Here is a 25,564-nt window from a genome sequence, read left to right as displayed (position 1 = left end):
AGAGAGCAGAGGAAAACAACTGGGGGTTAAGGCTCTGTGCCCATGACTTGTAGTATTATGTTTTCATGTGAAAAGTCTGAAGGATATTCAAATGATCAGCAGGTGCACCTCCACTGTACTCCTGAACATAATCTAGAGAGCCAGAAAACGCTCTTCAACCCCTAAAACATGGTGGTGAGAAAAATGTCAGTTGGAATGGCCAAAACCTGGAAGCAACCTAAATGTCCATTGACAGATGAATGGATAAAGAAGATGTGGTACATATATACAATGGAATATTACTCAGTCATAATAAAGAATGCAATAATGCCACCTGCAGCGACATGGATGCACCTAGAGATTGTCATACTAAGCAAAGTGTGTCTGAGAAAAACAGATATCATACGACATCACTTATATGTCTACCTAAATATGACACAAACAGACTTATTTACAAAACAGAAACAGATTCACAGACAGAAAACAAACTTACAGTTACCAAAGAAGAAAGGTTGGGGAAGGGGTAAATTAGAGGAGTTTGGGATTAACACATAAACACTGCTGCTGCTGCTAAGTCGCTTCAGTCATGTCCGACTCTGTGCGACCCCATAGACGGCCGCCCACCAGGCTCCTCCGTCCCTGGGATTCTCCAGGCAAGAACACTGGAGTGGGTTGCCATTTCCTTCTCCAATGCATGAAAGTGAAAAGTGAAAGGGAAGTCGCTCAGTCGTGTCCGACTCTTCACGACCCCATGGACTGCAGCCCACCAGGCTCCCCGTCCCTGGGATTCTCCAGGCAAGAGTACTGGAGTGGAGTGCCATTTCCTTCTCCAACACATACACACTGCTATATAGAAAACAGATGACCAAAATGACCTGCTATATAGCACAGGGAACTCTACACCTGAAACACACTAGAAATCGACTGTACTCTAATACAATATAAAATTTTTTTTAAAAGAAAGAAAAATGTCAGTTGTAGGAGTTTCCTAAGAATATCTGTTAGCACGAATTGCTATCTCCATTCAGAAGCCACACCTTCTTCTTTGAAGAACTTACTAGCAAAGTTCCCAGTCCATAGAAACTCTGTTGCCTTTCTCAAAGTTAAATTATATGTCACGATAATCAGTACACTGTGCTTAATGACAAAAAAGTACTTATATCCTCACTGAAATGTCGAGATACGCTTGAGTTATTGAACATTATGCATTTGTATTTAGTTTCTTTTTAAGTTAATTAAGCCTATAGATATAACAACCTACCTTGTAGATTATTCCAAAGAGAGAGGGGAAAACAACATCTTTCCATGAAAATGAGTAATATCTGTGATTAATTATATTGTTAAAATAACACAAGTCTGCAACTCTACCTGGGAGACATCATCATCTGACACAAAAAAGGACCAAAAGAAAAAAAAAAATCAATCCTGAATCTGACACAGGTCTCTGAGTATGAGTCCATTTCACGCCATCAGTTAATTATTAATTCTTCTAGCAATAAGGCTGTAGGACTGGGCTGGCTCCTGTAAGACTACCCTTGTTCAATTTACTATTCCATTTTCTCCAAACAAAAATCTGGCAACATAACAGATATCAATTTCCTTTATATTTTGTGAGCCAGCTTTTATTTTCATAATAACTACATAAAATACTAATTTGAGGTCACATTTCCTAACATGGAGACTCACTTCAGTCATTGGGCATTTCTGAATGAAACAGAACAGGGTTTACCGAGGGCTGGGGCATTTGGGCACAGCAGCATGAAGTTTGGGCTAGGTAAGCCTGAATAACTTTCAGCTTTTAAATCCACTAATTATAAAACAACATTGTCACTGGGAGTTTGGGGTTGGCAGATGCAAACTATTATATAAAGAATGGATAAACAACAAAGCCCTACTCTATAGTATGAGTTGGTGATGGACAGGGAGGCCTGGCGTGCTGCGATTCATGGGGTCGCAAAGAGTCGGACACGACTGAGAGACTGATCTGATCTGATCGCACAGGGAGCTGTAATATATTCAATATTTTGAGATAAACCACAACAGAAAAGAATACTTTAAAAGAAAGAAATGTATATAAATAACTGAATCTCTTTGCTGTACAGTAGAAATTAATACAACACTGCAAATCAACTATACTTAAAAAGCAGCACTGTCTATCAGGTCAAAACCAGTTTAAGGCAGCATCAGAGTTTTCTACAATTTTGAGTCGCTTATCATTTACTGTCGTCTGTGAGTAAAGACATCAAAAGGGTCAGAGTGTGGATTCCTGGCCAGATCCTCTGGGCAAGACAACTGAGCCCCAGGTGAGCAGAAATAGTGGTCCCCAAGAGAGAGTGGAGGGCCCGGTCCAGCTCACTATCATGGCTTGGAACTCAGATTCTATTTCTGACTCTGACACCACGCAATTATTTGTCCTTCATGTCCTGACACTTTCCCAGCTACCAAAAAAAACCGCCACAATCAACTTATGAAATTATTCAAAAGGTTATCAGGAGAAGAAATACAAAGGCCAGCTGGGCAACACAATCTATTATCACAATAGCTCTGAACTGCCTCCTGCAAAAAACTATTGAAAACTACAACTCTGTTAAGCCAATTTTCTAACAACGCTCCATTTCTTTTTCTACTTACAATAATCATTATAACCGTGTTTTTTTTTCCACTTCATAAATTCCCAATTTGCCAGGATTGCTTCTAATCACTATCCTGGTCCTTTTTTAATATTTGAAAAGTAAGGCAGGGGGTGGGAGTGTCTAGGAAGATACACACATTTTGTAAAATGTCTGGTTAAGGGAGGAGAAGCGGGGCAGCTCTGGCATTTTAAGTAAGGAGGCATTGCCCTCCTCAAGGGCAGAGAGCTGCTCCTCTGAGGGGGCAGATCCATGCAACCCACGTGGCTGGTAGAGGCAGATCCATGCTAGTTCACCTTAAAGTTTCCCCACCCCTCATCCAGAAAGACCCTGACCCATGCATCATGGGGCAACAGCCCTGGGTGAGTTTGCACGATGCCACAATGCCCGGAATCACATCAGAAAAATCAGCAGAGTGACTTTAAATTGAAAGGGTCAGACACTCTACCAACTTTAAAAACATTTAAAAGGTGTTTCTCAGGATCAGGGACACAAGAGAACAGTCTGGTGGTTGTCAGGGGGAGGAGTTGGGAGAGGGATGGCGTGGAAGAGGGATAGAGTAGAAGGTTGGGGTTAGCAGATGCAAGCTTTTATATAGATAAAAACACCCACTGCTGTTCTCTTGTGCTCTTACACGATCTATATTTGCAAAATATTTTCCAGGCCCCTACAATTCATCATACTTCCCAACCAACTCATTGTATTAGGTCCATGGATCATTGCTTAGGGAAGAAATAAGCCACGGGATTTGTAGAGGCAAACTATTATTTATAGGACGGATAAACAACAATGTTTTACTGTATAGCACAGAGATCTATATGCAAAAGTCTATGAGAAACCATAAGGGAAAAGGATATAAAAGAAAAAGACTGCATATGTGCATGTAACTGAATCACTTTCCTGTACAGCAGTAACACAACCCTGTAAACCAAGTATATGTCAATTTTTAAAAAAGAACAAAATTGAACGCCATTGCAGGGGCGGGGGGAAAGGTGTTTCTGCTGGTGTTTAACATTAGAATAGCTCTCAGGACTCAGCAGTCACTCACAATGGTGACCAACTGTTCAGTACAATGAACGTTGACTAATCATCAATCAAGATCATAATGATCTTCAAAAAATTCCAAGTCTTCAAGGTTGCCAAGCACCCAAGCACACTTTTCAATTACACACAACATTTTAAAAAAGTGAATCAAAGCAAGAAGTAAGTAAGTAGAAGAGTGTTCCTTCTAAGGACGCTGCATGCGCTGCAATCAATTACCAGACATCTCGGAAGTCCATTTGGGGCCCTAACATTCTCATAACTGGCATAACCAGGCAGCTAACGGCATGGTGGGTAGCCCTTTTATTCTCTGGCCATAAATCTCTGCTTAGTCTCCAAGATCCTGCTGGATAACATAGCACACAACAGCTCAGGTTAGCAGTCCTTAAAAATCACCAGTTCTAAAAGCCTGAGCTTGGCTCTGTGACCAACTCAGCGTCTGGTGTGGGCAAGTCAGCTCATCTTTCCTGTGACTTTTTTTCTTTTTTTAAATTTCATTGAAGTACAACTGGCTTGCCATGTTGTGTTAATTTCTGCTGTATAGCAAAGTGACTCAGTTATACCCATATATATTTTCATCATATTCTTTTTCATTATGGTTTATTACAGGATATTGAATATAGCTCCCCGTGCTAGACAGTGGGACTTGTTGTTTATCCGTCCTATAAATAATAGTTTGCCTCTGCCAATCCTGTGGCTTATTTCTTCCCCTAAGCAATGCATCATGAACCTAATACAATGAGTTGGCTGGGAAGTATGATGAATTGTAGGGGACTGCAAAATATTTTGCAAATATAAATGCTACAGGAACACAAGAGAACAGCAAGCAGTAGGTGGTGGAAATTCAAAGAAATTTGAGGTGCTTTGGGGTTTCAATGGAAAGGGAAGTAAGTCACTGCATAGAAAAATAAAGACAGTCCATGGTCACAATTTATGTCTACCTGAGCATAGGAGATACTCCACCTCTGATAAACGAGTATAAACGCACTGTCAGTTCAGCACATTTCATAGACTGCTGCTATACACAGACAGCGAGGGATGCACGGACCCAGAACCACACCAGTTCTCTACCTTTCCTGGTTTATCACATAAACTCACCCCACCATTCAAAGAAACGAGGACACCACTGGCATATCTTAACTTCCTCAGGGTACAAGGTGCTTACAATACTAGTGTTTGCTCATAAAGAGTAAAAATATTTTGTCCATGCATTAAAAAAAAACTTACTCCTAAGGCAGAGTTAATATGAAGGGCTACATGGAAATCAGAATTTGGTTCATGATACATTAGATACAAACAGCCTTAAAGTTAACTCATGCAAAAAGGCAAATTCCATTGCACTCCATTGCAAATGGAAGGCCCACAACTGGTTTCTCAGGCTTTCCACATGCCCACAGGCACAGATTATGCACCAAAGATCCACAAAATGAACACAGTAGTCTCCGCTGCTGCTAAGTCGCTTCAGTCATGTCCAACTCTGTGCAACCCTAGAGACGGCAGCCCACCAGGCTCCCCCGTCCCTGGGCTTCTCCAGGCAAGAACACTGGAGTGGGTTGCCATTTCCTTCTCCAATGCATGAAAGTGAAAAGTCAAAGTGAAGTGGCTCAGTCATGTCCGACTCTTAGCGACCCCATGGACTGCAGCCTACCAGGCTCCTCCGTCCATGGGATTTTCCAGGCAAGAGTGCTGGAGTGGGTGCCACTGCCTTCTCCGCAGTACTCTCTAGTCCTGCCTTATTCACCTTTGTATCACCTAATGAACGCAGCACCCAGCAGGTACACCTGTATGAACCCATACAGAGCCAGGACCCATTCAAGTTTTTAATACTTCAAGCTTAAATTGTGACAATTTCAGTCATAAATAAATTGGAGCCTTAACAGTACCAACATACAGCTTTTCATCTGAGTATCAGGAATACACATAAACACAAATTTAATGACTCAAAGACAAAGTAAGAGAAAAAAAAAGAGAGGCAGTCTTTTCCCACTGATTCATCCCCAACAAATACTGCCTACAAGTAGGATTCAGGCTTTCTTTCTAGGCAATGTGAGAATAGCTAACAATCTCTAATTAAGGAGTGTCAAAGCCTACGAGCAACTCAAGTAGGGCTGTCACCATGAGAGGGCTTTAAGGACTTGGTAAGGGAGCAGGAAAAATCCTCTCAGAAATACCTGGTGGGTGACACCATCACCTGGAACATTCTAAAAATGTCTGTGAGAGTGACACACAGGGAAGCTGGGATTTTTTTTTTTTTTCCTGCACCACACATTTTGTGGGAAACTTGGTTCCCTGACCCCCAGCTTGGAAGCTCAGAGTCCTAACCATTGGGCCGCCAGGGAATTCCCAAAGATGGGATTTTTGTTTTGTGTTCCAGACACTTTATCCTGGGACACAGTGGCACTCAGTAACTATTTGCTGAATAACATCTTGTTTGACTTTTTGGGACAAAGAAGACAGCTAACAGATTTTTTAAACTGAAAAATAAAAACCACTGCAGAGCTAGAAGTCTCTATCTGGTCAAGTTCCAGGCTTTTGAAGATTCTTATTATGTCAAACTTAACTAGAGAACCCTTAAATGTTTAAAAAAATAAAATAAAAAGGAGTCTATAATCTTGTCTCCCCCAAAATGGCTCACTACTCATAAAAATCCTCACTACTGAAGAGGATCTAAAAATAGAATCTGGCTAATGGGTGACACCTGAAGTGGGGAGGGTAAAAATGGCTTTCCCAGCCCTTGAAAACACAGTCCTAGCCAGCTCTGGTTTTCATCATGAATTTTAGGCTTCAATCACCAGGTTCATAAAACTGACTTCCATTTAGTCCCTGGGTGTTCAGAATAGATAAAAAAAAATGTGCTAACGATCCTCAAGGCTACCTAATGGGACAAAAATGCTTTTCAGGTTTTAAACAAAGCCAAGTCTAGCCCAGACTAATTCTGGTTTAAGGAATGATCTGTCTGATATATGGAGTCTCCTTCATAACTTCCAGAAAGGATGGGACAGATATAAGTCATGGAATTTGGAAAGAGGAAATAGCTAAATAAGGTAATATAGGGAGGTTCAAGAGGGAGGAGATATATGTATACCTATGGCTGACTCATGTTGATGTTTGACAGAAAACAACAAAACTCTGTAAAACAACTACCTTCAACTAAAAAATAAATAAAATTTTAACATAATAAGGTACTTTATGTTAGGAAAAATCTGAGCTCTGAAGGTCAAGTGGTGCACTGGCTACAGCACCCCTTCCACGCTATTCTACAGCTCATGTATCTAACCAATAGATGAGTGAGAGCAATGCAGCCCGGTTCTTTTCTACAGAAGGGAATGCCTTTTGTTCAGTTCAGGGACAATCTTCCTTGCTCCCATCGAAAAGAATCTGCCGCTATTCGGACATTAGTTTCAATACTCCTAATCTATAAATGTACAACTGTACTTTTGTACATTTGTACAACTACAAATGTACTTCAGATTCTCTTTTGAACCAGCTGGAACACCTCTCCAGTTTCTCATGAGTTAGTTAAACATCATCTTTAACACGTATTTATTTTTCTGCTTATATGAGAGTCGTGATTTTACCTTTACTTAAGAACTGTCTTATAGAGTCTTTCTTCTAAAAAGAGGTAAACATTCAAATGTGCTAAAATATTCACTATTCCAATCTAAATTTTACTGATCTGATTTTGATGAAGGCCAGTAGTAATCAATGCACAAGAATGATATCTGCAGAAAACAAACACACGGTTACCAAAGAGGGATGAGGGTGGGGGAGCGATAAATTAGTAATTTAGGGTTAGCAGATACAAACAAATATATATAAAATAAATGACAAGGTCCTACCTACTGTAGAGCACAGGGAACTATAGTCAATATTCTGTAATAAATCATAATGGAGAAGAATGCAAAAAAGAATATGCTAATATATATATACACATATGTATGGATATATAACTGAATCACTTTGCTGTATACCAGAAACTAACACAATATTGTAAATCAACTATATTACAATAAAAAATAAAAAGGACATGAACAAAAATGTTACAAAAAAGAATGAAACAGTGAACTAACTGGAGTCTATCACTTGCTGATATTAACGACAGTACACGTCCCTTATCCTGTGAAAATGACAACTGTCAGAAGTCTCAGCTTACTGCATTCCTTTTTCATTTCAATCCCAATGTGTGTCCCCGTGTTCCCTCTTACACAGATCACCATAAATAATATTGGATTTGGGTTGAATTATTTAGCACTTTTCTCTGTTTCATAAAAAATCATACATTTCTCTGGAGGCTAAAGTATATTTCCATCTGTTAATTTCCTCCCCACTCAAGAAAATTCCCTACAAACATTTTATTACCACTTACAGGAGTCTTCATTACTCATTCCCTATTTCTTACTTTTCAGCTGCAATTACTCATCTTTACATCTCTATAGCCCTCAAGACAGAGGCAACCTAGCAAGGACAGCAACAGTTCTCTGAGCCACAGACCAGGTACTAGTTTGCAATCCAAACTACCTTTAATTCCAAGGGATGTTTTTCAATTCTTGAGAGAACCGACTTGTGGACACAGCAGTGGAAAGAGACGGTGGGACAAATTAAGAGAGCAGCATTGACAGATATACATTACCACGTGTAAAACAGCTAGTGGGGAACTTCTGTATAGCACAGGGAGCTCAGCTTGGTGCTCAGTGGTGACTAGATGGGTGGGAGGGAGGCTCAAAGGGAGGGGATTTATGTATACTTACCGTTGATTCAACACTGCTGTACAGCAGAAACCAACATAACACTGTAAAGTAATTATCCAGTTAAAAATAAATTTTCTAAAAAGTTACAGCTTTCTGTCTTCTAAAGGGCAATTAAATGATCTTGATGAAACTCCCCATCTTAACTGTTAAATGGAAAAAAGGAAGTTAAGATTAGCAATATGCAATTACTTCCCAAACAATTTTAGGACTGGAAGCATATGCGTACCAAATCAAATATCCACAGAATCAAAGTTTTGGTCATTTTTGTTTTAAAGTATTAGAACCAAAAAAAAAAAAAAGATAAGTTCAAAGAACCACATGAAAGCTACTGATGCCTGGTCATTTGAGCTTAAAGATTTCCTGAGGCCAACAACCTGACTTAGCCTCTGGCTGGGAGTTGCGTGGGGTCACACCTGCCTCCCGCAAGCTGGCACAACCTCGGTGAAGAATTCCTTTGAGGACTTTCTGGTAAGCAAGCATTTAAGGCTCCCAACAAACAGCCTTACATATGATTGATCCTGAGCTATGCTTCCCAAAATAACTTGTTCCCTTGGAGCCTGGGTAATTATGTGCAAGACACGGCTCTGGGTCAGGGCACACCCAACTGTTCCTTGGTTATAGGCAAGAGCAGCATTCATTGTACTTTCATGACCCTCTTCTTGAGGATGAATTCAAGCTTAAAGAAAAGCTTACTGATGTTTTTCCCCCTCCCCGTCCCCTCCCCCGAGTCCATCCCGGCAACTGGGGAAGCAGCTTGTTCTACCCAGACAGCAAAATAAATATACTTTAATTCAACTTCACCATATTGTTACTATTTTCAGGGACCCAAATAAATGGTTGCCTACACAGAAAAATTAAAAGTGCTTATTTTGAAGGAAATGGCTCTCTGGAATACGCCACATGCTTTGTGCTGGTGGTTTGAACCCTAGCACGGTTCTAAGTGGGTAACAGTCCCCAGTCAGTTCCATCCACAGGTTTTCACTACATACAGGGAAAGCTCTGGAAAGCAGAAGGGCTACGAAAAAGGGAAGCTGCGCATTTCCAAAGCTCCTGCCACTGGAGGGAATCAGGATGGCACTTCCTCCATCAAGAAGTTCTTCCCTAGGGCTCATGCTGAGGGCAAAGTGTTCAAAAGTCTTCATATCCTAAGCCATTTAGACAATATATATTATAGTGTAAAACATAAATATATGCTTTTCAACTATGGCCTCAAGTCATCTAGCAGGCAATAGGACAAAATGTTAACACTGGTTTTCTCTATGGTGTGACTTTAAAAAATTTCTTCTCCATATTTTCCGTAATAAAGACATATGACTTGGGCAATTATTTGAAAATGTATCTCCAAAAAGTAGTTTAGGAAAGCCTATACAATCTGTTAGGTTAGATTCTCTGCCCTTCTCTGGTTAGCTGTAATTATGCTAACTAGCTTTACTTTCCTCAGCCTTTGTCATTCTACCTGAAAAAGGAAAGTGACTTAAATTGGACATACTCCAGCAAGTCTAAATTTCTGAAGTTAATCACTTGATAAAGTGCTACTTCAAGGCTTTTTTTTGGGGTAAGTTTCACAGTAGAAATCCCTAGTTCAATATCACATTTTAAAATGTCATATAAAATAGATAAGTGATAAGAACCTACTGCATAGCACAGAGAACTCTACTCAACACTCTGTAATGGCCTATATGGGAAAAGAATCTTTAAAAAGACAAGAATGGACATATGTCCACGTATAACCGATTCACTTTGCTATATTCCTGAAGCTAATACAACATTGTAAATCAACTATACTCCAGCAACAACAAAAAATGCCCCGTGGAGAAGGTACACCCTGTCCAAGTCCAAGGCCATGGAAGAGAAATCCTTTGGAGTCCTTAGTGTCTAGTTACCCAGACACCAGTGACAGCAATAGACCCACGGTCACCCTCCAGGTATTTCTGACAGCAATTTCCCTGTTTCCTGACCAAGTCCTTAAAGGACTCCCATGGCGACTACTCTATCTGTGTCTCATCACAGAAGGGACAATTTCACATTAAACACAATTTTATCTGACATTAAATATACTTATTCCCACTTTACTATCAGACTTTCAAGTCTCTAAAGATATGTATAATTTTTTTAAGAAAAAGATTTAAGCTGTCATAAAAAACAAACTTAGAGATCTGACCTTGGAAATAGGTCCAGATATTTTAATAATGTTTAACTCAGATTTTTTGGGCTTCCCTGGTGGCTCAGGTGGTCAAGAATCCACCTGCAATGCAGGAGACCCGGGTTTGATTCCTGGGTCAGGAAGATCCGCTGCAGAAGGGAACAGCTTTAGTATTTGCATTTTTTCAACTTCAGAAATAGGCCAGAACTTTCAGAAAAGGCATTATTGTCCAATAGACAAATTATATGGGTCTCAATATTATTTTAACCTTCTCTGAAATGGCCTTGTGTATCTCCTCTGAACAGAGTGAGCACAGAATTTGAAGTCTAAGCCGGACCACCTCTGAGGGTCAAAGGTGACACTATTTATAGTTACTCTAGGACAATACTGTCCACTCCAGTATTCTTGCCTAGAGAATTCCATGGACAGAGTAGCCTTGTGGGCTACAGTCTATGCGGTTGCAAAGAGTTGGACATGGCTGAGTGATTAGCACTTTAAGTTTTTATTTACTTTTATTATTTATTTTTTACTGTGCTGGGTCTTCCTTGCTACATGGGCTTCCTCTAGCTGCTGCAAGCAGGGGCTACTCGATAGTTGCGATGTGTGAGCTTCTCACTGCTGTGGCGTCTTTTGTTGTGGGTCACAGGCTCCTGGGTGCCTGGGCTTCAGAAGCTGCAGCAGAGGGGCTCGGTAGTTGCGGCTCCCAGGCACCAGAGCACAAGCTTAATAACTCTGGAGCATGGGCTTAGTTGCTTGAATCAGGGATCAGGGATTAAACCCATGTCTCCTGCATTGGCAGGCGACCTCTTTACCCTGAGCCACTGGTAAAGAAAATCCTTAATTTTCTAGACGTGCAAAATCAGCACCCTTAAAGTCTAGCACATATTATTATCAAACTATCTGAGGTATGAGCATAAATATTACTTACAAGACTACACAGACGGTATACAAACTACCAAAATGACAACGGTGATGTGGATCTCAGAGGGAAACCTGGCCCACAGGAGGCCTCCAGTAAGGTCAGTGGTCCCATACTTCTCAGACATAGGTCTCACTCCCACTGTTGGCTGCAAGGCTTGGTCTTCCAAAGGATTCATGAGTTAGAAGACTCAGAAATTACTGGGCTGTGATATTTAAATCTGTCGAAGTTTTAGAACTCTCATTCACTAATATTTGCATTTTTTCAACTTCAGAAATAGGCCAGAACTTTCAGAAAAGGCATTATTGTCCAATATACAAATTATTTGGGTCTCAATATTATTTTAACCTTCTCTGAAATGGCCTTGTGTATCTCCTCTGAACAGAGTGACCACAGAATTTAAAGTCTAAGCCGGACCACCTCTGAGGGTCAAAGGTGACACTATTTATAGTTACTCTGGGACAAGAGCCACAACTGAGATTGTCTTGGGAAAACCTAGATGAGGGGGTCACCTGACCTCTGGGATCAATCTCCCCCTCTTCCTCATTACCTTTCATAAAGAACTGAAAATCTGAGAGATGGGCATCATGCTATATGCCTTCAACCAACACAGTGTTAAATGTCTATTACACCTCAATAAAGGTGGGAAACAAATAAAATCAATCTTTGCAAGGAAGGAGGTGGCCTGGAACTGCTACACGCAGATAGTCCCTATCCCTTCCAGGCCTCCCCTAGAAATTCACATACCTAAGCAGGTGAGGACCTGATCTATGTCTAAATAAAAGCTCCGGAAGCAGTCTTGGCAAGGCTGCCCCTAAAAATAACCTTTCCCCAAAGCCATGTTAGATGTCTGTTCGACTCCTTCCTCTGGCTCTCTTCTGGGGGTGGTGGAGGAAATAAAGATGCAGAGGTATCAAATTCAGCATCTTCAGACACTGTTCCCACCTCCTGTCTCAAATTCAAGGTCCCCACTCAAAGCAGTAAAAGCAATGGTCACAGGAGTCAGACCAATAAACCTGAAGGAGGCTATGGGATCAATTTATCTGATCAGTCTGCAGCAAGAGAAGAGACATAGCCTACCAGTACTGCCTTCTCACACGGGGCCACAAACTTCGGTGAACCCATCCACCAAGTTTACAGGATGTTAAAAGCCTGTGCCTCTGCCAACAGAGGTTTCTTGGCACAATTTTGTTCTCTTCCCCTTCTGAGCCTGAAATTCACCATTAGGGTTCTTCTTGGAACCAGGAATAAGACAACAGCATTATTGTCTTAGAAAGGTCACCATTAAAATATTGATGATCCCCTGGACACTCCTGGTGGTCCAGCGGTTAAGAATCCACCCACCAATGGTTTGATCTCTGGTCCCAGAAGATTCCACATGCTGTGAGGCAACTAAGCCTGTGTGCTACAACCACTGAAACCTTTGTGCCCTAGAACCTGTGCTCTGCAACAAGAGAAGCCTCTGCAATGAAAAGTCTGCACACCACAACTAGAGCGGAGCCCCCACTCCTCACAACTAGGGAAAGCCTGTGCACAGCAACCACGACCCAATGCAGCCAAAAAAAAAAGTTAAAAAAAATTGATGATCCTTGGAAAGGCAGATCTTGCCTAAAAATCTTTAGTTTTTAGGAATAGACAATCATAACATAATCATAATACTGTGAGAAATTATCAGGGGAACTGGGGGTAAGGAGAGGTGTCCAAGCAGAGCAGGGAAGAGATCTGGGTGGTCAAAAAGCAGGTAGCAGGAAGCCTGGGTCTGGGGGAGGAGCCAGAACTTTCAAGACAGGGAAGGCAACGATTGGCTCACTTGGCAGTTTTGCTTCACAATTTGGTTTAGAGAATAAAGCATCTGTTGAACATAACTTTTTTTTTTCCTTTTAGGATTGCACATCCCTGGTAATTACTTCACAATGTACACATTTATCAAAACACGTGGCATACTAAATATATACAATTTTTCACTTCTCAATGACACCTCAATAAAGCTGAGGTAGGGGGAAGAGCCGGGCATCCTTTATTTGTGAAACTTGCCCGGTAGGGTTCAGAGGGATTCACTATATGTTCTCTCTGCTTCTGGGTATGCTTGAAATTTTCTATAATAAGTTAAAAATAAATAAAAGAAAGGCAGGGTATTTTCAATGTAAAGTGAAGGGAGTCCTTGGCACTGCCACTGGCCAAATGTCTGTGGAGGCCAAGTCTTGGCGAGCATCCTTGTCCACTAAGACATCATGTCTGCTGGAAGATGGATCTAATCTACACTCTTGCCTCTGAAAGTCTCCTTTTCTCATTCCAAAAGGGAACTGACTCAATTCCTTAGGCATCCTGAACTCCAGTTTCTTTTTGGAACTGTGTCAGACAGACCAGCAGTTAATTCCAAAGATGTGCCCTTAGTGGCATGTCCAAGAAGCCTCCATTTGAAAGATGTAGTTGGCTTTTCCTGTGGTCCCTGTGCGCCTCCTCTGGCATTTCTGTGGGATAGAGTGATTGCTAGAGCCTGACTATGGGAAAATCTTGGAAGGACAATATTTTCCATGTCTCAGATTTAGTCTTCTCATTCTCATCAGATAGTCCCCCTTAACCCACTTAGAAATTAAAAATCCAGACACACACCCCCTTTCAAACGGGGGTTTGGGGGAGGGATGCATTGGGAATCTGGGTTTAGCAGATGCAAACTATTATATTTTGGGTTGGCCAAAAAGTTCATTAGAGTTTTTGCATAAGATGTTATGAGAAAACCTGAATGAATTTTCTGATCAACCCATATTTTGGTTCAATCCAATATATAATGGATAAAGGTCCTACTGTATAACATAGAGAACTATATTCAATATCCTGTAAGAAACTATAATGGAAAAGAATATGAAAAAGAATACATGTATATAACGGAATCACTTTGTTGTACAGCAGAAATTAACACAACATTGTAAATCAACCAAACTTCAACAAGATAAATCTTTTAAAAATAAAAATAAAAGCACCTCCTCTGGAGTTAAGTCACCTGGATACAAAATTCAGCTCTGCCACTTGCAGATCAAAATACACAATAAAATAATTAGCACCTCTGTATTTTATAAAATTTTGATTGTGAAAGATAATATCTTTGTAATACAGACAAAATTCTGTGTACCTTTCCCAGCCACCACTTCCCCACCCTCAAGCACCCGTAGGTGGGTTACTTAACCTCCCTAATGGAAAAGTAAGAATCACACTACTCATCTCTTAAGACTGCCATGACATTGGAATAAAATAATATATATGGTTAAAACAGTGCCTGGAAATTCTCAATAAAGAGCTGCTCTGCCATATAACAGTGAATAGCTTGGAATACTGGGAACCATGTGCCAAAGCCCCTCCCCCTCTTTTTTTAATCCACTAGCAAAAAATCCACATTTTAAAAGATCATTTTTACTGTCTTATTGGAATATTTTTCTTGTATTGTTATGCTGAAAAAACAAATATAAACAAGATTAAAAAAAAACTTGAAACAAAACTCCTAAATGAGGACCACCATTCATCTCATTTTTAAAATTATTTTATAAACAATATAACAGAAAAAGTTGGGACTTCCTTGGCAGTCATGACTCCCAGAGCTCAGTCTTTCTCTCCTATAACAAAACCCACTGTGTATGCAGGTTTCTATTATGGGCACTTTGAATCACTCAAATGAGACTTGGGGATTATGAATAACCAGCATGAGCAGCAAGATATATCATATTCAGAGCCACAAAACAACTCTCAATAAATTTAAAAGGATATAAGTCTTACAAAGTATCTCAGACCATAATAGAATTAAGTTAGAAATCAGAAACAAAAAGCCCTCCATAAAATTCCCAGATAACTGGAAATTCAGTAACACATTTCTAGGTAACCTAAGGGTGAAAGGAAAAATCAAAGGAAATATTAGGGACATCCCTGGCAGTCCAGTGGTTAAAACTCTGAGCTTCCAATTCAGGGTGCGTGGGTTCAATCCCTAGTTGGGGAACTAAATCCCACATGCTGCATGTTGCAGCCAAATAATAATAATAAACGAAAAGAGAAATCTACCTTGTGGTTGAATGCTACATTTGGTATGTTAAGATGAAACTAATTCTTTTCAGTCATGAAACTACTTCTCTTAATAATCCTTACAAATTTGCAACAAAGTCTTCCTCAAGAAGGCCCCTCCTTGGCCACTCCAGTTGCAGAAGGATTCTATGTCACAGACTTGAGCACACACCACAAATAGTTTCTTACAGCTTTTCACTTCCTTTGGAAACCATAACTTATCTCATGAGCTAAAAGAGCTCCCATTCCAGGGTGCCAAGTCCCTGGGTTTCTGTTCTAGCAACTAAACCAATTCAAATGCCAGATTCAGATGGCAAAGTTCCAACAAAACACCAAGGTGAGATTTCTCCAGGAAGAAAAGCAAAGACATTTCAACAGTTTGAGTGGTTCCAAGTCGTCCAATAAATGCATGTTTTCATCCAGAAAAGCAATGCTTCCTCATTTCGGTAATTACTGCTTCCTGCAGGAGCCCTCAATGTCAGTTCACCTCAGCATCTGCCAGGTACATCTTCCACTTCCCCCTCCTAACAGTTTCAAACTTGGCCTCTGAGCAGGTAACTCCTGCATGTAAATCTCTAGGCTTGACCTTTCTTTTTGATGTTTCCATGGGCTGTCAATCCCTCAATCCAAACCTTTCCATTTTAACTGCTACAAAAACTTAAATACCCCCTTATTTTCCCAGTTGAATACCAAAGGCACTAGAAATCAGACTAGAAACAAGCTGATTTCAGTTTTATGGCTTGGCTACTGTGAGGTCTTGGTCAAATACTGTACCTCAAATATAGTGGGACAGTAGCTGTGACACAGTGGTTTTATCGGGTTGAGCCATAAGAAACTGCAATTTGGGGAGGTCAAAAATTTCCTATGGTTCAACCTAATAAGTACAAAATATCTTAAAATTCTAATAAAAAGCAATGAGATTATCTCCTAAGTAATTATTATCTTCCCATCCTGTTCGACTATAATAAAGTAACTTAAAGACCCCTCATGACTCTAAAAGATAGGATTTCTTGATTTGCCAATCTCAGTGATAAGTATCTATATAAGATGTAGTCATATCTTCAATATCAAAGGCTGTTGTCATTCCCCACCCCAATCTCATAGTCACCTACTTGTCCTCTTGACCTTCACAATTACTAAAAAAACAGTTTTTTACTAAGATAGCAAGCCTTTTCATGTTGTGATAGACACTAATAAGAATCTATTTTCATTATACAGTAATCTCTAGGAATGATGCCTAACATTTAACCCCTAGCAAAAACAAACAAACACAACTCAAAGTCACATTAACTATGTAGTCCTGAATTTGGCTTATACCAAGACTGTCCCAGGTAGATTCTTTTCCAGGGTCCACAGAATCACCTGCATCTCTTCCCTATTTTCTAATTCTGCTACTGTGAAGCCTGGCATGTCTTCCAAAAATTCTTGTTTTACCAGGTTTTACATACAGAAAAACAAATTTAAATGTATACTTCTCTGTCTCAATGAATTTGGAACTTTATTACATGGGTAGATGTTTTCAATCTGGACAAAACAGTCATGTGAAATTAAATCTAGGTTATCAGAATTTTGTTCATTCATGTGGTGACACATTTTATTATCATTTAAATATATCTACATGTATGGTTTTATTTTATTCCCCAAATCTCTAAATTGCAACTTTTAAAAAACATTAAGCAGCTTCTCTTTCTAGGATCAGTCTTGGAATAAGAACTAAGTTGGAGAAATCCATCATTTGTGGAACTTGAGAAAATGCTTTGAGAAAACACCTTTAAGGAGCATTAAACATGAGTGTGAGTTGGATTTAATACATCTGTAGCTCATGGAGTTACAAAGATTGCAAAAAAAAATGATTAATAACTGTACTAAATTCTTTTCCGAAATATGACTTGTAATTTCTGTACTTCACAAATGTGAGTGCAGACTCCGAGTAGGCCCAGGGGACCAAAGAAGAGCATCTGCTCACGGGAGAGACCAGGAGAGCATCTAGTGAGCCACGTTCTAGAGGAGGGGCCTGAGCAGGAAGGACTCCCAGAACGGGGGAGGAGGCCGGACTTGGGTATAAGCAAAGGGATGAACTAAGAACAACATGATGACCACAAGAACCCTTGGAGTAAGAGGAGTAGCCGACAGAGGATGGCCTGACCTCCCAAACCCCTGTGAGAGGTCTGAAAGGCCCCCTCAAGGCAATAAAGAACCGCAGAGGGAGACTACCCTGGTGGTCCAATGGTTAACAATCTGCCTTGCAACGCAGGGGACGTGGGATCAATCCCTGCCTGGCGAACTAAGTTCCCATGGAGCAATGAATCCTGCAAGCCACAACTACAGTCGTTGTACAGCAACGAAAGATCCCAAATAACATGTCAAAGATCCGTGTGCCATTCCTAAGACCCGAGGCAGCCAAATAAATAAATTTAAAAAAAGAATCACAGAGCGGCTTTAAGTAGAAATACACGACTAGGCTTATGTTTCATAAAGATCACTCCTGCAGCATCTTTCTCTATGAGCCTCTTCTATAAATTCTGGCTCACCTAGGCTTCCATATTTTTAGACCTGGGGTGTCAAGAGTAAGATGAAGTCCTAAGCTCCCAAGTTTTGGTGTAAACCAGGGTAGGGGTATTTTGGCATTCATTCATTTAACAAATATTCCCGGGGTTGGGGGGGGGGGCGGTTGGTGCATAAGGGCTGTGTTAGAAGTGTAACTCAGTCTTGTCTTCCTTCTGGGAGCTCTAGGTTTGCTCCCAGCTCAGACCATGGTTACCTCTAGCCACTACTATGGGGCTGCCTCCTGTACTTCTCTTCCTCCTCTGGTTCTGCCATCTCTGACTCTCTTGAAGATTCCTCCCCTATTGCTCATGCCTTCAGGGTCCCTGCATTCCATCGTTGGTCCACTTCAGGGAGACAAGTTGAGCACAAGCATGGAGTGTGGAAGGGTGACGAAGCAGAGGCCACCGCCCCCATCCAGACAGTTAACGCAGAGACTCTGAAGGGCCTTAAAGCACATGATGGGAGGAAGGGGCAGGGTCTGGGGGACTTTAGGAGGTGGGCTCCACAGGGGCTGGGAGAGAGGAAGGGCTTGAGGCTAACTCCCAGGTTCCCCACCTGGGGGTGCCCGAGAGGAAGATGCTTCCAAGCACTGTGACCAGGAACCATGTAGAAGGGACTCTGGAAATGTTCTCCGCTTCATTCCGTGAGCCAGTCCCTCCTCTGTGCTTCTCACTCCCGTCTCCTGAACTATGCTGCACGTCCCTTAAGGCCTGGGATGGAGCCAACTCCATGCTCTAACCCTGGTACCCAGCATGGTAATCAACAGCTGCCAAAGAACGAACGGCCATGCTCCTGCTCCACTTCTATTCTGCTCCTCAGTACAGGTTGCAAGGGAACAATCTTCTACTGACAGTTTCTGCTCAAGGAAAATGTGGCGGGAGGGGTATACTGAGAAGTGTGTGTGCAATTGCTCAGACAGGTTCTTGTGTAAAACATAGTCTTCAGCCTTCTTTAGACAGACCCATCTCTTGTGTTTGAGATGTTCCTGCCTGAGAAGTTCGTCTAGCACAGTAGTTAGCAAGCAATTTCTCCTCATCTTTGCTTTCTGTTCTTTCTGGAAGAACTAGTCCCGTTCCCAGGGAAACAGTGGTACGGTTCTGACTGTCCTCCAACGTATTCCGTGTCAACTCCTCTGCTTGTCATGGGAGCACCCCCACCCACCCGGGAGCTGCGCCTTTTCTGTAGGTGTCTCCCAGCTGCAGCAATAGACTGCAGGGCATTCTGACACTTTTCTGAAGCTGTGTTCATTAGGTTTCCCAGCTAAGAGTTCTATTCCTCCTCCCACACTCTCAGAAAAGCTTATCTGGGGTTCAAGTTTCTTCCTCGGTGAATTAGGTTGAAGGGTGAAGGGCAGACTCCAGGACATATCACAGTACCTAAAAGAAGATGAAGAGAAAAAGACTGATTTCTCCACCTTACAGCTACTGCACCTGTGACTCTGCACAGCAAACCAAGGGCACCTTGAGAACAACAGCCACTCTGGGGCAGAGGTCTCTTAGGGCTCCTACAAGATCCTATCTTATAAGCCTGCCCATCATCAACTCTCTCTGGACATCAATGGATACCTGAAACTCCAGTCCTCTCTTTAGGCAACAGCCACCTGGATGCACAACTGGCCCCTCAGCACTCGGCCCCCTGCACTGGATGATACATCCCATAAATGGTTAGCCTTCTGACCAGACACATCTCCTAGTGGAGAAGCAGGTACTCCTGGTTAGTTTCGTTACTTGTCAATATCACGATCTTGAGTTTTAAGTCCAGGAGCTCTAATGGTGAGATCCTGTCTGCTTAATTGGATTTATACAGCAGCCTGCCAGGGAACCACATGGGGTTATTTAGTACTTTTTATAATCCCTCCTGATCTCTCTCAAATCAATGCCTTCCTCAACACTGCTTCTAATCCTCAGCACTTGAAATGTATAGTCCCCGTAATGAGTTCTACCTGGATCCTCCACCTCAGGCGCTTACCGGCTCCCGTTTATTCTGCAAACAATAAACTACTTGAAACGGGGCTCCTCCTAGCTCAAGCATTTCCCAAAGCTCTCTTGGAGCTGGAAGTCCACACTCACCCTGGCATCCCAGGTCCTCTATAACCTGGCTCCCCAGTTTACCAATGTAATTTTCTCTCTGAATTTGTTTTTTATTTATATATTTTTAATTGGAGGACAATTACTTTACAATATTGGGTTGGCTTCTGCCATACATCAACATGAATCAGCCATAAGTATACACATGTTCCCTCCCTCTTGAACCTCCCTCCTACCTCCCACTGCATCCCACTTCTCTAGGTTGTCACAGAACACTGGGACTGAATCTGCATCTTTGGCTTCAGTTAAGCTCCTCTCTTCTTCACACTTCTTCAAACACATCTTGAATAACAGACATGTCAGCAAGCACATCACGGAGCTGAGTGTCTCGAGGCCCAAATCCCGGTCTGGCCACTTGGTGACTTTCTCACCCTCCCCCATCCCACCTCTCTAGGTCAGATGTGACTGTACTAATGTTACTGAGCTGTACACCTAAAAATGGTTAAAATGGTAAAGTTTATGCTCTGTACATCTTACTTGACACAAAAAAACTACATCCAAATCACTAAGGAACAAATAATGTGTTTCTTTTTCCCTCGAAAGTCCAACCGCAATACTGATTGCTATCGACACTGCTTGATGAAATTAACTATTGGCTGCATAAGGATAGTAATAACATTTACATTTACAGATCACTGTGCGGTCTACAAAGCCCCTTCGATGGAAACTAGTTTGACATTTGATTCTGAAAAACTATGAGGCAAGAAAGACAGGGAATCCCTTATCTGTATTTTCCAGATGAAGATACACAATTCTAAAGGTCTAGTGACTTAATTATGGCCAAACAGAGAGTACCAGGCGGAGTTGAGGTTCATCTAGGGCTCATGAATTTGAGACACTGCACAGGCCCTTGGTTCATCATTCACCTTGTTGGAACAATTCTCACCTTTTCTTCCCCAGGAAAAATTCCCGCAGGACCAATGTGCAGGGTAGAAGAGCCCGCACCTGCATCCTAAGCCAACAGCTGCTCATCAGAACATGGAAAGGGGCAACTGGCAGTTTCTGAACTCTCTATTTAATCCGGACCTGTGGGCAGCTACTCCCACGCAAGTGTCCTTCCACACTGCCTGACCCCACGTGGCAACATTTTAGTCTGATGGCAGGACTGACAGCCGGTGCACTGAGGTGAATGGTGAGCTGGTCCATCTAAATTGTGACTACACAGGACTTGAATTTCTTTAGAAACAATGAGAAATGATCAGAATTCTGAATGTGGAATAAGTGAACAACTCTCTTATGCTCTTGACAATGAACAGAAAAGTGTATTGATCACCTAGCTCTTACAGATCAAGGATGGAAGAAGCCTTTATGTACCGAAACACACAGTCACTTCCTAAAAAGGCCTGTTTTAGCCTTGCAGGGTGGTGAAGGACAGCACTCTGTGCCCACAGAGATAGCACACATATTCAGCATTGCTGTTCTGACAAGTCACCTCCCAATTAAGTCACTGTTGAATTAAAGGCTGAATGTGCTCTTTGCTTCCAGGAGAAACTTATTTCTAAGCACCAAAGATCTGGAAGTTTTAAAAGTCCACTGAAGACAGCCCCATTTACATGAATACAAATATTCTCAAATACCCCTGGAAACAGCAGGGGAGAACTCTGAAGTACCTGTACACACTCTTGCTAAATTCAACATCTTCTAAACTGTGGCAAGAGCACGGTGCACCCTCAAAAAAATCAAAAGCGAATTATTGCCACAAGAACCAGAGATTTCACTTCTTGGTACACAATCAAAAAAAAAAAAAAAAAACCCAAACTGAAAGCAAGGTCAAGAAAAGGTATTTATATACCTATGTTCACAGCACTGTTTACAATAACCAAAAGGTAGAAGCAACCCATGGGTGAATCCATCAATGGATGATAAACAAAATATGTGGGCCATACAGTCAGAGAATTATTATTCAGCTTTAAAAATAAGGAAATTCTGACCCATGACACAACATGGATGAACCTAGAGGGCATGAGTCTAAGTGAAATCAACCAGACACGAAAGGGTAAACAGTGTATGAGTCCAGGAGGAGGTCCCCAGGGGCCTAATCCATAGAGACAGAAAGTAGAAGGGTGGTTGCCGGGAGCTAGGGGTGGGGGGAATAGAAAATTATTGTTCAATGGGTACAGAGTTTGAGTTTAAAGGGTTTTGCAAGAAGGAAAGAGTTACGGAGACTGACTACACAATATGAATGTACTTAACACCACTGAACTGTACACTTTAAAATAGTCAAGATGACAAAATTAATGTAAAAAAAAAAAAAAAGAAACCTCTCCTCACACACACACAGCACTATACTTTTACTAAGTCCTCTGTAGTGAGGAATTCCATACCAGAGAGCAAGGATTACCACAGTCCATGAGACTCTGTGAACTGTGGATATAATTAGGCCCCACATCCATTATAACACTACAGACGTCATCATGTGTTACCAGCATCTGTTGACAGATCTCATACCCGGCATATCACTGAAACGGCAAGTGCGGAGAAGGTAGCCCACAATAGAAACAATGGCATTTTATCCTTGTCCTGTTCCAGCAGTTTGGCTCATAGGACATAAATAGAGGCCACTGCGCTGGCTGCCACGACCTCCCAGTTCAGAACTATTTTACTGCCTTGAGTGAGTTCTCTACAAAAAGTAGAAAATAGAGGATCTTCTGGATCTGTTCAGGTCCATGTCCTAATGGAAATTTCCTTCTGTTTTGTTTTTCCCTAATGTCACAACACAGCACTCAACCTACCTGAGAAAAAAAATTAATTCTCACTTTTTAGCATTATTCTGTACTAGGACCAGGGCACATGTCTGTTTTTCAATAATATATTTCAAGTGTTATACAGTTTTAATAATATATTCACATAGGAACCCCAAACTTTAAAAAATTACAACAAGGAAATTATATCCCCAAATAGTGTGTATTAAAAATTATATATAATTATATATTATATGTAAAATAATTAAAAACTATGTATGCGAATACATATATTTTATATACATATATGTATATATGACAAATGACATATGTCTATATGGCTTTTGAAAACTAAAATTAACTCTGCCCTATACTGTAATTTTAAAAAAAATCAACAAAAACTATTGTGATTAGACTATTACTTTCAAAAATGATGGGCAGACTACCTATCATGAGAAAAAAAAGAGCAATCTTTGCAAGACTTAAAACTTAAAAAAAAATCCATGAAAAAAATGTAGTAATAAAAACCGTGGAAAACTTTTTTAAAAAAAGAAACACACTGTTAAAAATCAAAGCAACGATTTAACTTCTTTCTGACTGATGATGCGTCCATCAGCCCAGATGACACAATAATAATAAACAGTAATAATCCTCAGGCCAGGTGTTTCCCTCACAATAAATCATTTTAAAAACTGTAGAAGATCTGAAATTTTATTCTCCTCTATAGACTCAACTTCCACTTATCACTCTCATTCCACTGTTTCCAAGAAGGTAGGGACTCAGAGGGAGAATGAAATGTAGCTAAACTGGAGCTTGCAAATAAATAATTTATTAAGTGGTCTCCTTAACAGAGAAATGACAACAAAAGAAAAATCTGGATTTGAAAATATTTGGTTATTTTATAAATAACCAAAAAACCCTCTAAAATGGTTATTTGATAATCATCCAAATATGAGACCTCTCTGCCTCTGTTTGTTAGGAGTATGGGATGTGTTTCCTGCAGCCAGACACTTATTCACCAAGCACTATCAGATAATCACCCATTGTGGCAGCTACACAGAGCATTCCCATGCACACATATGGTCAAAAGACGTTATCCACTTAAAAGCAGGCCCTTAGAAGGGAAACACACTTTGCCCCACCCCAAGAAAAACAGGGGGTGAAAAAGCATAGGGCACTTTGCTTCTGCCAGGACACTGTCATCAGAAGGTTGGGTGAGCAGGTCTGCGTTGGCATCCCTGACCCGGCCAGGCTCTGCGCCCAGTCAAACGGAGGTGCGATTTAGCCTCCTGGTGAGCCGTCCCTAGAGTTCTAGCCAAAGGGATCAAGAAGAAACCTTGAAATAGTGGAATGTTCCACTGGGCCCCCAGAGAGCGCCAAAGAAGATGAGCAGGGAACTTTTAGAGCTGGCTGACTCCCTCGTCCCTGTGTGCTTACCTCAACGAACCATAAATAGAGTGTGAAATAACTATTACTTTATGGGTGAATGTCTGGTGATCATACAGCATCCCTCTCCAAGAAGCCCCAGAACATTTAATAAATGATTTCCAGTTCTTCTCTGGGGCAGCCCTGTGAAAATCGGAATGAAGCTGATGTTCATTTGACCTCTTTTATTTGGGGAGGGATGGGGGGGGCGTTACTGAACACAACGGGACCAGCAAATAACTCTGTGGCGAAGGTCACAGACTCGAGGGGTCAGGAGCGGACCTGAGACTCTTTCAGATTCTGGTTTAAGGCAGGTTAAAACTGAAACGCCCGCACTGTTCTTCCCTTAACATTTTTCGTTTTGTAACTCGTGTGACACACGCGCGCACCCACGCACACGCGCGCGCGCACCCACGACGCCCAGTTCCCTGACCGTCCCTGGACTTTATCTCCTCTCTCCCGGGGCACCCGGGCTTCTAGGACACGGGACCACACAGCCTCCATCAAGCGCCCTCCCGCTAGTCCACCCGGTCGGCGGCGACCCCGCGCGGGAGGCCCCCCGGGTAAAGGGACACACGGACAAGCGGGTCGAGCCCGCAGACGGTGAGCACGCGACCCCGGCTGACCTTCCTCTGCTGCTTCTCCCAGGCGGGGTCGAGGAGCAGGTCGCGGTCCCACTCCTCCTCCTGGATCATGTACTCGTCATCCTCGTAGACGTAGTTGTACTGCACACCAGGCTCGATCTGGTTCATGGCGCTCGGTGGTCGCGGCGGCGGCGCGGCGCGCAGGGTCGGACGGGCGGGCGGGCGGAGACGCGGCGGAGCCGGCTAGGCGCGGGCGGCGGGCAGGCGGGCGCGGGGTGACCTTCGCGCGGTCCTCTCGGGGCTGTACGCTGGGCGCTGGGTCGCGGGCGAAGCACCAGCTCGGGCTCCGAGCCGCTGCCGTGCAGCTTAATACCCGCGCCGCCCGTCACGTGGCCGCGCGGCCGCGCCCCCGCCCCGCCTGGGCCTCCGCCCGCGCCCGCCCGCGTCGCTCCGAGCACGTGCTGGCTGGCGGTGGGGCCGGGCGACTCTGGTCCGCACGCAGGGTGCTACCCCAGACCTGCCTCACGGCGAGCTGAGTCCACCGGCACCATCTACCATGAGGCTTATGGAGCGGCAGGACTTGCCGGCGCCCAGGTGGGTTACCCGGGTGCTTGGGTGTTCGGGGATCAGAGGAGGGACACACATGGTTTGGGTCCCTGACCACTCCCCCCAACCCCACCCCACACCCCGGCACATCTGTGTTGTCCAGATGTGAATACGTTTTCCAAACGTG

At 42.3% G+C, this 25,564-nt stretch overlaps 1 protein-coding gene across 1 annotated transcript in view; it reads right to left on the bottom strand.

The window, feature by feature from the left end:
* Positions 1 to 25,172, bottom strand: part of ACTN2 (actinin alpha 2) — a 78,678-nt gene extending 53,506 nt beyond the window's left edge. The window contains exon 1 of the mRNA NM_001034635.1: positions 24,874 to 25,172. Coding sequence (NP_001029807.1) covers positions 24,874 to 24,999 — 126 coding nt within the window. The 5' untranslated portion in view covers positions 25,000 to 25,172. The remainder of the gene's footprint in view (positions 1 to 24,873) is intronic.
* Positions 25,173 to 25,564: the final 392 nt, after the last annotated feature.

Source organism: Bos taurus, chromosome 28 (genome assembly GCF_002263795.3).
Source record: "Bos taurus isolate L1 Dominette 01449 registration number 42190680 breed Hereford chromosome 28, ARS-UCD2.0, whole genome shotgun sequence".
Lineage (NCBI taxonomy): Eukaryota > Metazoa > Chordata > Mammalia > Artiodactyla > Bovidae > Bos > Bos taurus.
The sequence above is the reverse complement of the archived record's forward strand: the minus strand, read 5'-3'. Positions and strand labels throughout refer to the sequence as shown.